This window comes from Buteo buteo, chromosome 13 (assembly GCF_964188355.1).
Source record: "Buteo buteo chromosome 13, bButBut1.hap1.1, whole genome shotgun sequence".
Lineage (NCBI taxonomy): Eukaryota > Metazoa > Chordata > Aves > Accipitriformes > Accipitridae > Buteo > Buteo buteo.
In genome coordinates this window covers 24,640,243-24,656,977 of record NC_134183.1, presented here as the reverse complement: position 1 = coordinate 24,656,977, position 16,735 = coordinate 24,640,243, and the positions used below count along the sequence as shown (strand labels likewise).

The following is a 16,735-nucleotide window of genomic DNA, read 5'->3' as shown; positions in this document are numbered from 1 at the left end:
TCCAATGAAATAAAGGTAATGGGTAATAAATCTGCCTACAACGTTGACCAAAATTGATCTTAACCAAATGCAGATCAGGGCTAGCCTAGCTTTCCTAGGAATCCAAAGCCTTCTCTTGACTATTTTACTTTTCCTCTCTACCCAGAAATACACAGAATTCACGTGTAAGTCATTTTATGTGACTTGAGAGCCAACGTCCCTTGATTCTTGTCTGTATTTTCTGTTAACTACAACAGAAGTCAGCTATCAGATTTCATGGGTGTACAAGGCAGGATTTATGACTATAACTTTTGGTTCGAGTTGGATGCACTTTGACAAGGTATTTCTTAAGTAATGAGCAGAGATGTTTTTGTGAATGAATTCATTCCTGGTCCCCTCTTATAATTGTTTCACATAAACATTTTTATAATCCATTTTCACTGAGGTGGACAAGCACAGTAAGCATTGTATAAGTTCCCAGGTGCAAGTGTTTATAAAATTCATCCTAAATTTAAAAAATTGAAATTCCAAGGAGCCAGACCTGGACAGAAGTGGTATCTTGCACCTGACCTGCCTACTACAGCAGAGCATGGGTCATGGAGAGGCTGGTAAGGAAGACAGTGAAAGATCTGCCCAAAGTATTTCTGAGGAAGTGGTGACTGTCAAACTACATCAGACTAAACCAACCACTACTGCTGTGGTGGTAGCCCACAAGCTGCCCTACAAGCCACTGACCAAGCCGGGGTCCAAGACCTGAGGCCTCTGTGATGCACTCAGACGTATGCTGACATCCACTCCCCACCAACCGCGGAAAGCTCAGGAACAACATAGTCCAGCTACAAAGATGTAAAATTTAGACCACTCTGATTTAAATTATTCATTGAAAATTACTTACTCATGTCCTTCAAATGCCTTTATTATTTATTACAAAGATTTTTTTTGAAGTGTGCCTCAGAAGGGTATGTTAATTCTAAATTTCATTCAGAACACCATCTTGCATTACCAAATACTTAATTATCAGTATATTTACAGTGTCCTTGGGCACTGTTGGGTAATCAGAATGCTATTGTTTCCTTTAAACAGTATTTTATTGATAGCACTAATGACTTCAGTTCTGCTTGATCAACAAGCATATGATGCTTATTTGATGTTATGATAATTAATTGGCCTTTCAGGTGTTTCCACATCCCAATTTATTACCAAGAATATTTATGTGAAACACCCTAAAAAGAGTATCACTGAACATCACAAAACATGTTCTAAAAATAGGGTGTGGTTTAGCACTTCTCCCTTTCCTCACAATTTCTAATGCAACGTTCTCTGTCTAAAAATTGCGGGGGAAAAAGATCACATTTAACTCCATTTCAAAAACCCAGCCTGAGCCTTGCATATTAAATATTCAGTTCATTTTATCCCGTATCGAACTTCCAGTAAGTCAAGGGAGATTTTCTGATTAACATTTCTTTTATTTTTTTTGTCTCTAAAGATGGGAGAAAACAGCTAACCTCACTTTCCCATAGCAGCAACAAGGATCAAAAACTTCATATGACTCAAATGAGATGTACAAGTGAATAGACTGCTTGTGTAATCTATTACCCCAAACCATTATTTTTCCATACTCTAGGCCCAGTTTATGAAGCACTATAATGCAGCCTTCAGACTATGGAAAAGGGCTGTGGATAAGAAAATTCCAGATTCAAATTGAACTGGACCTTGAAAGGAGTATACCAGTCTTCCCACAACATTCAACTGGCACCTGTCAGAGATCTGGATGTGTTCAGTTTAACCTCCTGCAGAGGACAACCTTCAGAACATCTGAAGTCTTAACTGCTCTGACATACCAACCCATATTAGCAGCTACCCTCGTCTTTGAAGATGAGCTTCCCAAAACCTGAATTTTTCTGCAAGCAAAAAAAAGTTACAAATAAAGGTCTTAGTGATTTTTCTACCTTTCACTGCCCCAGAATGATTAATTATGCTTTTTAGAACATTCTGCCTTTTAGGTAATTTCACATATTATATCTTTCATGTCTGCAAATAACAACAACAACAACAACAACAAAAAAGCCCACAGGCTTTTGGAAGTTCAAAGGTAGCTGCATTTGCATATTTTGCATTACTTTCCAGAATTTTTCATTTCTGCAAATGCTCCAAATAGAACACCCCAACATTATGGCATAAGGGAAACCTTCATAGGCACATAGTAAATACAAAACACTGCTATGCTTTGCTGCAGAAGACTCCTTAGTGTTACTTTAGCTTTACTAGACACCGAAGAATTTGTCATGAATTTTGAAACACTTTTTTCTGCTTAACTTCTTCACAGAGCTATTTCCTGAACAGCTTTTATAATACTGAATCTCACACTTTGCTTTTTAAAATTACCAATTTTAAAATAAGAGAGAAAATGATGTTTGCTGGTAAGCTCTGCTAGGCTTTCGAGAAGTGATCAGCTGTAATGGCCATGCTCTTACTGCTTTTTCAGAACTACAAAATACAAGAATTCACTGGATGTTCTACCAGAGATCTACTAAACAAATGAAAACATGTAACAACAAAACATTATTTTTCCATGTCCCCATATTCATATTAAACATGATTCAACATCCATTACAAGCCACTTGTTCCCAAAAGTATACAGGCAGTTCTGTGGATACATCAAATACAGAAGTGAAGAACGATACTGAAAAAAAAACTCACTATAAACAAACTGGACGTTTGTCAAAAAACAAGCTGAGTATTTGTCTGCAAATATTGACCAAACTAAGTTTTTTGTTTTGATATTTGTTGACTGAAGAGCAGCACAGACAAGTACAAGGGACATATAAAATTAGTCTGAATGACAAACTTGGCAGTCAGGTTCCAGCTACTACAGGGACTTCACGCAACAAAGCAAACAACTAGTGGCAGCCAAATACACTTACCAGGAAATCACTACAAATACCTTATCATTACATTTCAATGTTAAAAAAGAATTGTGATTTGATTTCTGAAAATGTATTTACTTCCAGTGACAGCTCATTGACTTGATTTAAAGAGCAATTTGAGTTAACATACTAAACAAATACCCCTATATAATGCATTTTCCCACTTTTTAAATTCAACTCTCAAACACACAACAAACACTTTAAAATTATCTCATAATTTTCACTCTGTGTAACTGTATTTTTCATATAGTTTGATCATTTCTTTTGTGTACAAAGCAATGAATATTTTGCTCTCAATCTTAATTCAAACTGTAACTGGCTGAGAACAAACTAATGTGTTTTCAAAGGCAAATTAAGTGACAAAAGCAACCATAAGTCAAGACAGCAGGAAATAAGTTGTAAAGCCTATATTAAGACTTTAAAGCTAGGTGGATCGTTGGTAGTTCAGCACCGAAATAGCTATCCATCTATGCTCATGTGTATATTTTGCCAAGACACTTAAAAAGCACATTATCCCAACATCATACCTACTGTATAAAGAAAATACAAATCAATGGTTATTCATGTGCCTGGAATAAATAATATCTGCTCTTTCCAAGGAGAAAGAAGCTGCATATTCTGCTTTTTTATCTCCTCCTCCTCCCAAAGGGAGAAAAAAATCTTTGCTAATAGAACATAAATGTGGTTGCACTAAAAGTCTGTTGTTAAAACATTATCAATTAGTACGTCATGATGAAAAAAAATTATCTCTGCTTGCTCCAGGATAGACACTCCACACTTTCCTACAAATAGGTCATTTTATAACAAATGCGTGTCAAAAAAGCCTCCCAGAATACATAGCCTTATAAACAGGACATGCAAACTGGAGGTAAGAGAAATGGAAACAAAAATCAGATTACTTAACCATGGCATGGGGATATTACTTGTCAGAGGTTAAGTAGGAAGCCTGTAGTAAATTTGAACCCTGTCCAGCGTCTATACCACAAGACTGTCTTCTTTCCCAGGTCAGTTCTCAGACATGAGATAGCCAGCCAGCGACGAAAGTGAAAAATGCAGGCAGCTTGTAACAGCCAAGAATTTTCCTGCACAGTGAGAATTTATTGGTCTCTGAAATTCTTACTCATAATTACCACAGTCATTTTAAATTTAGCAATGATGAAAGAACATTTTGTCCTTAAGACCATCTTGAAAAAACAAAACCAACAAAGGGGTTTAGGTGGAGACACAATGAGCTCCAGAGCTGAACTTGGATACAACATTATTAACCTCCACACGTAACACTAAGAGATGGAGCCATGACTCTGTGTACCCTGAAACATTTACCACATGTACGCCCTTCCTAGACCAAAGTGAGGACTGGCATGCTGCCTACGTCTTATTCAGTTCTGCCAAGGGCAGAAAGGCTTTTGCACATCGTCAGTAGATGAGGCAGAACCAATTCCTTAATGTCATATCAACCTTTTCATCAAAGTAGTCAGATACTACTTTAGAGAAGGAATAAAAAGGCATGTGCCAGCTATGAGACTAATGAATAGTTTTCCTCAAGCAAAACATAATTCAGCATGAACTTCATGTTAATGTTCTTTCCACCCACTCACACATCTCCAAGTGATTCTACTCAACCAAAATGCCAACAAGTAAAACCACCCATCTTTTAATTCAGCTATTGTACCCCAGCACTAAGATTTTGTTTCACAGTGCCACCCTACAGCTGCCTAACCTCAAACACTCCTTACATATTTACATGGCCTCTTTTTTAAAAACATGCATGGAACTGGAGGGAGAAACACAAGTAACAAAAGGGAAGACTTTGGAGAGGAAAAGATATTCAGACTGGCAGCTTTCACTAAAATGTTAAAAACCATCATAAGCTTCAGTCACATTTACAGTCCAGAACCAAAGGGCTTAAGAAGCAGAAGGAGGACACCACTAAAAAAAAAATAAAAAATAAGATTAAGTCTTGAGTCACAAAACAATTTGGAAACATATGATGTCAGCTTGTTTGAAGAGTGAAAGAGTATCGAGATATATTTAACCAGAAGACTACTACATCTCAGATCGGATGTAGATACAGCTGGATTTCCTGAACAGCAAGTCTAGAAACACTCAGTTTAATTTAGAAGAAATAAAACCAACAGCTGTGATCATTCAAGAGTGAAGTCTCAAGCTTGAATAAACTACAAGGAGACCCAAAGACCCATATAAACCTAAGTACTTCACAATGCCCATCAACAACAAAGAAGGAAGAAAATTCTGTATCGCCATCTCATTCTGTAAGTATCCATAATGGAAATTTTATACTTTATTCTAAAATGTCTGCAATTGGCTATTTTGGGCTAGGGGTTCCATGTAGCACAAGTCTGATCTAACACGTTTTGTTCTTAGTGAGAATTCAGTCCAGCCTCACCTATACAACAAAAAAACAGTTTCACTTGGAACAACCTTAACCCATAGATGCAGAGAGCTCTGGCAGAGAATCTACAGAGACATTACGCATTCTTTCAAGACTTGTGTAAGAACCGCGAAATTTGGATTCTGCAGGCCTCAACACGTGGCATTTGCGGAAGACTGTTACGTCCATTTAAGACATCCTTAGGTCCCGCAGCCCACTGCTCTCTTTGTTGGAGATCGCTCCCACGATCAGAGAGCCAGGAGAACAGAACATGTCCTCAACACCTCGAGGGCTAACGGTTATCGCTCAGAGATGCCGCTGAAACCCACTGCCGTTAGCCCTCCGCCGACACCGGGGCTGTGGTGCCGGCGGGTGGAGCGCAGACCCTGGTGCCCTTTCAGCACCATGGATGGTGACCTCCAGGGGACCGCCGGGCAGCGGGGACCGCCGGGCAGCGGGGACCGCCCGCTGCAGGAGGCAGCGGGCCCCCCGCGCTGCGGTGCGGTGGGGTGCAGCCATCTCTTCCAGCTAAACTGGGCTTCACGGTCAGAGAGAAGGGCTCAATACCCCCCAAGTTATTCTCACAGAAACTCTGCTCTGATAAGATGCCTACAAGAAAGGAGCTGGCGAATAATTATTTAGGACTCTAGCCCACCTTTAAAATGTGCCCAGGCATTCAGAAAGAATGCTTATTTCCCAGTCCTCGTAAGAAAGTTTGAAAATGCTCCTGTATTTTTCTTTAGTGATGCTGCATTTACTTTAATTTCAACAATGAAAATGCATACCTCAAACCTTCACTGGTAAGCAAAAATACAATGCAGCTAAGATGAAACTGCTGTTCCCACAAACCCGATCGCACAGCAAATTAAACGTTTTTTCTTTTTTTTTTTTTTTTTTGCATAAACCAGAAAAATTGTCTGGGTTACATTAAAACATCAACAAAATGAATTAGCAGAGGAACATTTATCCCAGAAACACTGAAACCTTTACATAGCTCCAATAAGATGCCATTGTATTCCTAAGGCTGCTGAAAATCTCATAAAAATAAAGGGAAATGTTCATTATACAGCCTTGTTTTTTACTGGTCAAGCCACTATTCACTACAGAAATGCAGAGCATTTTCAGGGTGACAGCTATATGCAGAAAGCCAGGCGATCTCTTAAAGATGCTTTTAAAAAAAACCCAGCAAACTAAATCTGGGGAAACCATTGGTGTCCCCATATATTATGGCATGAACATGACTCACAGGAGTAGTCATCAGACTGACCTCTATTTTCCCAAACTCTCTCACAGAGCCAGGCTCCACAGACTGCTGTTAAATGAGCTGCCTCTCAGTGGTTGGGAACACAAGAATTTAGCATTTCAAACCAAGCTCTTCCAGCTAACGGTACTTTAAGTCTTTGAAGCTGGACTCAAAATTGAGCTAGCAACTTTGCCTGTTGGACACGAAACAATGGAAACCCAGCTTGTCCATGGCCACGTTGGCTCTGCAGTACCAACAGCAATAAAATTTTTTGTCAACAAACAGATCGAGCATGACTCAGAGGGCAGTGACACACAGTAGCTAGTGCCATTTTATAGCTAATTTTATGACTATAATCCACTTCCCACAGCTACTGTTAAAATCAGCACCAAATTTCAGGGGCTGACTTCTGCCACGTGTTGAGGGCAGTTGCGCAGATTAACTGCTTTCCACATGACAGAAGCTTAGCAAATTAAAATACTAGCCTCATACTGACATGCTGGTCAGCCACATAACTTTACCAGCCTGCCCTTCTTCAGGACATTACTGAATAACTTGAGAGGCATACCAGCTGCAGTCTGGTTTTACTTATTGCAGTAGTATCTGGAGATTGAGGATGCACTCTGCAAAGCACCATCCAAATAACAGAAGACAATCTGCATTCTCAAAAGAACTAAACTGTAATTTAACTAAGATCTGAGACTACTGACGTGATCCACTATGGTGGGTTGACCCTGGCTGGATGCCAGGTGCCCACCAAATCTGCTCTATCACTCCCGTCCTCAGCTGGACAGGGGAGAGAAAATATAACAAAAGGCTTGTGGGTCAACATAAGGACAGGGAGAGATCACTCACCAATTACCATCATGGGCAAAACTCGACTTGGGGAAAAATTAATATATTACCAATCAAATCAGAGTAGGATGATAAGAAACAAAACCAAATCTTAAAAACACCTTCCCCTCACCCCTCCCTTCTTTCTGGGCTTAACTTTACTCAATTTTCTCTACCTTCTCCCCACCAGGGGCACAGAGGGATGGGGAATGGGGGTTGTGTTCAGTTCATCACATGCTGTCTCTGTCGCTCCTTCCTCCTCAGGCAGAGGACTTCTCACACTCTTCCCCTGCTCCAGCATGGGGTCCCTCCTACAGGAGACAGTCCTCCATGAACTTCTCCAATCCGAGTCCTTCCCACGGGCTGCAGTTCTTCATGAACTGCCCCAGCATGGGTCCCTTCCACAGGCTGCAGTCCTTCAGGAATAGACTGCTCCAGCATCGTCCCCCGTGGTACCACAGGTCCTGCCAGGAGCCTGCTCCAGTGCAGGCTTCCCACATGGTCACAGCCTCCTTCGGGCATCCACCTGCTCCAGCGTGGGGTCCTCCATGGGCTGCAGGTGGATATCTGCTCCACCGTGGACCTCCCTGGGCTGCAGGGGGACAGCCTGCCTCACCGTGGTCTTCCCCACGGGCTGCAGGAGAATCTCTGCTCCGGCACCTGAAGCATCTCCTCCCCCTCCTTCTTCACTGACCTTGGTGTCCGCAGGGTTGTTTCACATATTCTCACTCCTCTCTCTGGCTGCAACTGCACACGTTTTTTTCCCCCTTCTTAAATACACATCCCTGAGGCACTACCACCATCGCTGATGGGCTCAGCCTTGGCCAGCGGCAGGTCTATCTTGGAACTGTCTGGCATTGGCTCTGTCAGATACAGGGGAAGCTTCTAGCAGCTTCTCACAGAAGCCACCCCTGTAGCCCCCCCACTACCAAAACCTTGCCACATAAACCCAATACATGTATTCATAAGAAGTTGCTTTAATTCTCCTTGAATTCTAAAAAATCAGTTTTATCTTGAGTTTTAAAAGCATTTCAAATTCAGTTTGATTTTCCATGCAAATATTAGAGGCAATACAGTTTTAAAAATATGTGCATTGCAAGGGCATTTAACAGCACCCAGATGTCCACCTACCTTTACTAACAGAGAGAGCCAGCAGTAACAAGCCCCTAAAACTATCTACTTGCATGAAATCTTGTTCTGGATTATTACTGGGAAAGTACTGGAGACCATTTTTCAAAATCAGGCCTGTATATTCCACAGAAACAGGTTTTGCTTTTACCTCTGAGGAATAGAAATATGCAGTGTTTTTGTTCTTTGCAGCTCAGTGATTTACTGGCATGCCTTTTCCCATAAAATATTTGCATATATCTGAGAGTCAAACTGTTCTGATACATTCTATGTTTGCCAGGAAGTGAACGCTTCAGTTCAGTGTAACTGAACATTTAAACAAGGACAGGCACCAGGACAACTGGCAGTGTAATTAACATACCAATGAAGAGCCAGTTGTTAATTACTATCCATTTCAGGCATTTTGTATTAGCAACTTACCTGAAAAGCCTTCCCATCTGCATGCTGGCAATGCCAGTAATTAAACAATTCAACATCCCTTTTGCTTGATTAGAGAAAGAAATTTAATTATTTTATATTATTCTGTTTGTCACATGCAGTTGACATTTAGATGAGAAAAACCTCAGCAGCCCAAATCTAAACATTTGAAATTAATGTTACAAGCTGTCCTTGAACAAAGCAGCAACATAGATACACCTAGGGCAGATGTAAGCTAATAAGAGGCTCCTAATTTGAGCCAACTTATTATACCTTACAGTACCTGCTGGGTTACATGGAAGGCAGCAGCATTGCTACTTATAAAAAAGTACCACTTTTCTTTAAGAGGGACTTCAGATGCTACCTACAGAATGGAATCTGAATTTATAAGCTCTTGAAAGACTTGGGAGTAGCACCAGTACAATGCCAGGATTCATTTACATTTAAACCAACAGTAACTGAGAAGTCAATACATAGCCCAGTATAGCACCACAGTTAAAATACGGTAGTTACAGGAGTTGTGAGAAAGGTAGAGGCACTGCAGTGGAAAGAGGATTGAAACTGTAGGACAGAAATACTGACGATAGGCAAAATGGAAATAAAAGGTGACAAAAAAGAGAGGAAGCAGAAAGTTTAGAACCATTCATCAATATGTAGAGTATCCAAAACAAAGGATTTCTCTTTCTCCCTGTGCAGATGGCTTTGCCCAAGGAAGACTAGGAAGACTAGCGTGCTTTGGGTACAAAAAGAGGAAATTACATCTATCTTGAAAACAGCTTCTAATTCATTACCCATTGCATGCCTATGGCCATTAATCCATGTAAACAATAAAACCAAGATCCATTTGAAATTTTGACTATCCAAATTAAAGTTTGAATCAGCTCTTGTTAAAAAACTGGCATTCTATGTTTGGTACTGAAGTTTCAAACCATGTAATTTATACACTTTAAAGGCCGGATTTTGCTGAAATCCTGTAACATTTTTTGACAAAGTAGTTCCTTCTGGAGTAGCCAAAAAGTGGGTATTTGGCCCATGTGGGTTTATTCAATCAATTAATTTTTTTTTTTTATTTTAAACAATGGAAGACAATAAATGACTAATTTTTTTAAGTTTTTTTCTTTGCTGACAATGCACGTCTATCTTACTTGGATTATAATCAGAAGCTAACTAAAATGTACAAATGCAGCCTTACTAAATTCTTCTTTCCCTCATTTGACAGAATGATTGATACCTATGGGGTGACAGGAAATGCTTTACATCTGAGCAAAGGAAACACTCTTAGCAAGAAGTAAACTGTACCAGTTGTTTATTCAGCAAGCGCCCACCCAAGATTTCTGAAATTTCAGATTTTTTGCCTGTATCATACAGCAAATCTAATTTTTTGCACAAATTATCTTACAGAATGGGTGAAGAAGCACCTCTATCTTTGCAGATTTCTCTCCCACATAACCTTTCCTGAGCACACTCTTACAGTCAAGAAAAGCTTGGGTTGGTATTTGCACACTTCTGCACCCAAGGCAGCATCTCTGCACTCCACAGTATTGGCTAGACAGAATAGCTCATCCAGAGCCGATTCATCTATTTCTAAATACTGCTGGCCACCCAAAGACACTTTGCTATAGATAGACTGGAAAATCTGCCAGAAATCTACAACAAGACCTGAGATCTAAATTCCTGTGTCTTAAACTCAAGATCCCTCTTTCCCTTTTCTATTGCAAATTTTAATAATATTGTACTTTCTGCAGGTAGCACTGAATTAACGTATTTTCCATTCTTACGTGTCAGCTATGAAGCAGTAAGCCCCCCCAAATTACCCTAAACGACACACACGTCTGATCTTCACAAGCCATTTAAGCATAATTTCCAAATACATCTTCATAATGACAGCCCCATTTCTGTCCTCTTAATAACAATAATCACTACTTCAACAACGTTATTTTGCCTTGACTGTTTTGAAAAGGCTATTTTTTTTCCTTTGCTACCTAATCTCTGTAGCAATTTTTCTTACTGAAAAGAAAAATCAGCAATACCATCTGGTATTACAGAAATCGGCAATATCTGTTTTGTTTTGCATTTTTATTAAAAGGCATGGGGAAACATTATTCGATTTGAAAAAATATTTGAAACTAACCAAAGGCTACATATGCAAATTTTAAATAAATATTCTGTGATAGAAGAGATATCCTGAAATGAAATCTTTTGTATGCCATATATATTAGAAATATCAAAAAATGACATTTCTTCAATGCAAGTTACTGTTCAGTACACAGTCCTGAAGGACAAAACATTATCAGAGAACAATTCAAGAGGCACTATCACCTCATACCACAGTTTGACTGAAATAAGGACCAATTCTACAGTAAGGAGGAGACAAAAATACGAGAAAAAAAAAATCCGCAATTTAAACCTTCCACTAGCTAACAAGTGTTCCATTTTTGAGATGTTTGTTTTAACATTATCTTAGAAAGAAGACTACTTTTTTGCATCCCAGAAACATCAGAGCACATTATAATCTCCATCACTAGAACACTCCATTTACTCCTCAGGATGCTGTTAAATTGATTTTGGAGTTTACTGGATAGTCTATATTGTAATGAAGGGCAAAGCTGTTACTACCGTAGCAATAAAACACAACAACTTTTGGGCTCTGAGTTGAATAGAAAATTTTGAAATCTAAAACACTGAAGTAGATTTTTTTTAATCATCAATTTCAAAGCTGTATGAAAGCTAAAGAAAAGAGCGGCCAGATTGTCAACTTCAGAAAGCCAATTCCTTTTGGGAATATGGAATGGGCAGCATCAACAAAATTCGTCCACAGCACTTAATAACTTAGTAACTTGAGGGCAAACATAAGACTGGCTAACAGACGATTTGGTTCTCAGAATGTCCAGCTGAAACAGGAGAATGATTTATCTCCACTTAACTCCCAAGTCAAACAAACACATACAAACAAAACCAGCTCCCAGAACGCAATGCACTTGCCTAAAACAAGGGCCCAGATGCAGGGCTGAGTTACAGGTTTTCACTGATATGACATAAAATTTGCTGTTAACTCATTACAAACTGAAAGTAAAGAGAGCTTATCTAATCATCTTTCTTCAAGGTTCAACCCCAATTTTTTTTATATCTTGGATTAGCCATAGGCTAAAAGTACCCCCATCAACTACTGTGGTTGTAATAGCAATGTCTTAAGCCACAGCAACTGCTTTCTCTCATGGCCCACCACCTCTCTCTGTCTCAACAGATCTCTAGTAGATGCCCTTCTGGGGACACATTGCTCTCCATACCTTTAGACTTTGGGCTCTCTGCTTAAAAAGGAATCATTAAAGGAGCTTTAGTGACTATGTGAACAATCCAGTTTGTGGTTTTTTTCAATTAAATATAAGAATACAATCCTAACGATTCAGAAGGTCTTAAAACATAGCCAAAAAACGCATCCTACAGGATTCACCCTCTAGTGTAACTCTAGATAAACTCTGAAATCTCATTATTTCTTCTGACTTGACTTGCAAGTTTGTGGCATTTGGCAGTACATCTGTGGGTACCACCCAGGGTGGCCCTTCCATGTAGGGATACCTCACCAGGGAGAACTGAAAGGATACAACCAGTTCATTTCACACCACCTGATCATGGCAGAAAGTAGCTGCTCTGGGACCACCCATCAGACCGAACTCATCACCCAAGACCAAGTAATGTGTCAGGAAAAGAAAATGTTGAATTCATTAAGAGTTTTACATTTTCATCCCAACTTGGCTAATACAAGAATCACCACATCACGTACTGCACTCAAGTTAAGCAAAATTTGACCCCAAAGTAGCAACAGTTATGGACAAGTTTGCATTCCAAAAATATATACATTTAAAACAGACATGGCACTAAGTTACTTTGCTGCAAGCAGTAATTTATGAAATGCTTGTTACACCTCCACAATCTTTTTGTTCTTAAATTCCATTTAATATGCCAATCTTATTTCAGGAGGAAATAAATTAACTCTGATGCTTTGTGCCAATGCAGATGAGCTTCCCACACACCTGTATTGTGTTTCACACTTCAGTTAGTCATCCAGATTACAAAAAATGAACAAAGTACTTCTAACCAGATCCCATTCCCAAGGCTAAGCATGCGGGAAGAGGAAGAAAGAAGACTATCTCACAGAGCACCCCAGTTTTGACAGTGCGATGTCTAGTTGCAGCTATGGACGAACACCTTCACCAAAAAGAACTATCAGTTTAGATCAAACACAGCCCAGGAAGCCCACAGGGATGGCCTTACCCCCACCACGATTCGGTCCCTGACACCACAATTCCCGTGAGCCCTAGCCAGGACAGGCTGCAAACCACTCCCGCTTCCACCAACTTTCATAACTCAAACTCTCCATTATAAAAAGATCAGTGGGAAAATGGATAAATCTGCTTCTAACGTGAGAGAGAAGATGATGCTGCAGTGCAGTGCATGGTTCTGTACCAGGAGATCCCACACTGAAAGACTTTCTGGAGAACACCCAGCTTTTCTGTCTCCGCTAATCCCCATTCCACTATCTAGAATATGACTAAAATCACATGTATTTGTATTGTGGTAGCTGCAAGTTAATGTCCTGCCTAAATTATCAACTGTTATTAGAACCCCAGACAATTGCTTAATAAAAATTTAATCATATTGTAATTTCTAATCATCATTAAAGATGCTTAACAAGTTAATCTCTCTATTGTGCTCCCCTAACATTGCAGATCAGAAAGTCAACTGGCGTAAGGCGGCACAGCTTCACCAATACTAATAGGGCTACTTTCACATTACTCCAGCTGAGGATCTGGCCCCAAGAGAAAATAGCAGTATTAAAATCCTCTCGCTACAGCTTTTGATTGTTTCTCTGCAATGCTTTGTAGTTAATCCAAAACAATAACAAAAGCAACAGATTATGACTTTAAAAAAACACAGCATAAATCAAGGTATTTCATGGAGCTCTATCTTCCGCTGTCTGTGGTAGAGTAAACACAGCACTACGCTACAGATCTAAGGTCTCCTCTCCTCACCTCTTTACAGCTCAAAAACTCCTCATCTTGACTTCGTCCATGCATCACTACGTTTGTCTGACAGCAACGCTCACACACAGAAAACATGGGAGGACCATTAACAGCCAGTGAGTGTGTCTTTCAGTTCAGATCTGTTCCAACTGCCTAGACAAGGAGTGAAATAATGCTCTGTAACCTCAGCCTTGAAGAAGTACGTATTGGTTCACTGCAGGAAACCAACACGTTTCCTCATCTTTCCAGTGGACCAGCAATCCGTGCTCAAGAGAGTTTGAGGACCAAACTGCAAGTCAGCTTCAGCTATGTTAGATCATTGCACAGAGATGCATACAGCAAACACATTTGGCTCTTGTTTCCCTCGTATTTTTTTATGTTTCTTCAATAATCCCATTACACTCTCTAAATTCACAAAGTGGTCACAGAAGAACAACTGTGAAGCTCTACTCTGAGGCTGCTCTGCGGTGCGTGCATACCATACACCCCGCAACCACATCTTTTTGTGGCTTCAGCTGCAGGCAGGTGAAAACAGAAAGCAGAAATGGTTGGTGCAAAAGGGCCACCAGGCTCTACTATAATTCAGCAGTTTCAGCATAGACCTCTTAAGTGGTCAGGGCTGTCCCTTCAGTGCTCCTTGGAGGAGCAGATAGGAGAATGGCAAACCAAACCTAAGTCAAAGAAGGCCGTTCGTATCCTACTTTGTTGGCAAAACAGCTCACTGATTGCACGCAATGAAACTCTGTTACCATGTGCGACATAGTAACCTGGAAGCTAAATATTCGTTTAATAACATTCTATTACATATTGATTTTCATTTACTATATAGAATTCTGATATTAAAACTTAACCTGATTGGCAAAGATCTGTTTCTGCTTACTTTATTGACACTTACAGAACCAAATTAATTGTTTATATCATAATATTTACTTTCAGTGTGACAACTACACAACCGACTACATCAAGATTTAACCTAAAGAACAACCTTTAAATATTAGTTGGCATTTACTCGAGCAAGTCCTTAATTTTCAGAACTGAACTCGACTCTACAGAAAACGACAAAATGTGATCACATAGTAAAACAAGTAAAACCGGAATCCACCTCTGATAAAAACATTCTTCGTTAGCATTAAGCCCAGCGCAAGATCCGTTGTCCCCCTTATTTTAGTGTCAGATACTTGTTGATCCAACACTAAGTTGATCCAAGTACATATCCAAAATATGTACTGTGACATTTCATCCAAAGCCATTTCACTCCATCGCACGATCAACAAAAAAGACGTTGCACCTCACAGACACGTAACACAACGTCAGGGAATCTCTTCTCTCACAAAAAATTCAAAGAGAAAATTTTGGGAAGTTTCTTCTCTTAATAAACGTAGCGTTAACAGAAAGTATTTCCTGCATCCTTTGGCAAGAAAATAAACCCATGGCAAAGACCCTGCCCGCACTGAGGTGCCCTAAGTCAGTTTTGACACCCTGTTTTGGTTCCGAGCAACGCTTCACAAGCCGGTTTTGCCTCCCGACAACAAACCTGGCCAACGCACAGGCAGGAAAAGCAAATATTCCTACCGCTTCCCAGGGCAGGCACAGGTCAGCGCTGCGCAGCCGAAACCCGCTGCCCCACTGCCACCCTTCCCGCCCGGCTTCGGCCGGGGAACACGTCCTCTCTTTTTCCTGCCATATGACCGCGTATGCTTATGCAAAACTGTTCGTTTCTGCGGCGCCTACGCCCAACGGCAACACCCCGGAGCGAGAGGAGGCAGCCGGACTCCTGCAGCCTGAGACACCCGCCGAGGGCTCCCAGCTCTCCGGCTCCACGCGGTCCCAGGGCGGCTCCTCGCCCGGGGCGGCCCGGCTCTCCCCGCCGCCGGCGTCGCGCCCCCTCCGGCCCGCAGCCAGCGGCCCCCGCCGACCCGCGGGACGAGCCCGGGGGCGCAGGGGAGGGCGGCGGGGGGCTGCCCGCCCTGACGGCTGCGGGGACCGCGCCGTCCCCAGGGGCGGGTGTGTGCCTACGGCGGCGGGGCGGGAGGGGGGGGGGGGGGGGGCGTGTTGTGCGGCGGGGCCACATGGGGCGAGACGGACTCCCTGCAGCGCAGGGGGCGACGGCAGCAGCAGCTACTCACCGGGAGGGTTTACCGCCGCCGGCGTTGCCATCTTGTCTCTGAGAAGAATTAAGACAAATGCAAGAGGGAGGAGGGATGCTCTGAGCAGCCCGGGGGAGGCGGGGGAGGGGAAGGCGGCCGGCGCCAGGGCGGGCGGGCCGAGCCGGGAGGCGCAGGGGCGGCGGGCTACTCCCGCCCCGGGGCCCGGCGGCGGCGCTCCCCGCTCCGTGCGGGGCGGCCCAAGATGTCCGATGGGCCCCGCGCCGCGTCTGCTCATGCGCCGCGCACAGTGAGCATGTGCCGGGCAGCCGCACATGTGCGCTGGGCCCGCGTCCGCCGGCGCCCGGGCGGGACCCCCCCCCGCGTCTCGCCCCGCAAGTAGCGGGGCGAACGTGCCCTTCGCCCCGCTCCCAAACCAGCCGCCGCCCGCGGGGCTCGAACCGGCGGCTCCTAGTGCGCGCGGCTCCTCACAGGGCGCCAACTCCCCTGAGGGAGAGGGCTCTGGGGGAGGCCCGTGCGCGGGCGAGAGGGGCGCGGGGTGGCCGTTGGTGCGCTACCTGCCCCCGAAACTGAGGGGGGGGAGGTTGGGGTGCAGCCTGCCGCCACCCAAAACTGAGGGGGGGAGGTTGGGGTGCAGCCTGCCGCCACCCAAAACTGAGGGGGGGAAGTTGGGGTGCAGCCTGCCGCCA

General features: G+C 42.5%; 1 protein-coding gene across 1 annotated transcript in view; it reads right to left on the bottom strand.

Moving 5' to 3' along the window:
• ARNT2 (aryl hydrocarbon receptor nuclear translocator 2) overlaps positions 1 to 16,225 on the bottom strand; it is a 108,248-nt gene extending 92,023 nt beyond the window's left edge. Inside the window, exon 1 of the mRNA XM_075045114.1 lies at positions 16,068 to 16,225. Coding sequence (XP_074901215.1) covers positions 16,068 to 16,098 — 31 coding nt within the window. The 5' untranslated portion in view covers positions 16,099 to 16,225. The remainder of the gene's footprint in view (positions 1 to 16,067) is intronic.
• Positions 16,226 to 16,735: the final 510 nt, after the last annotated feature.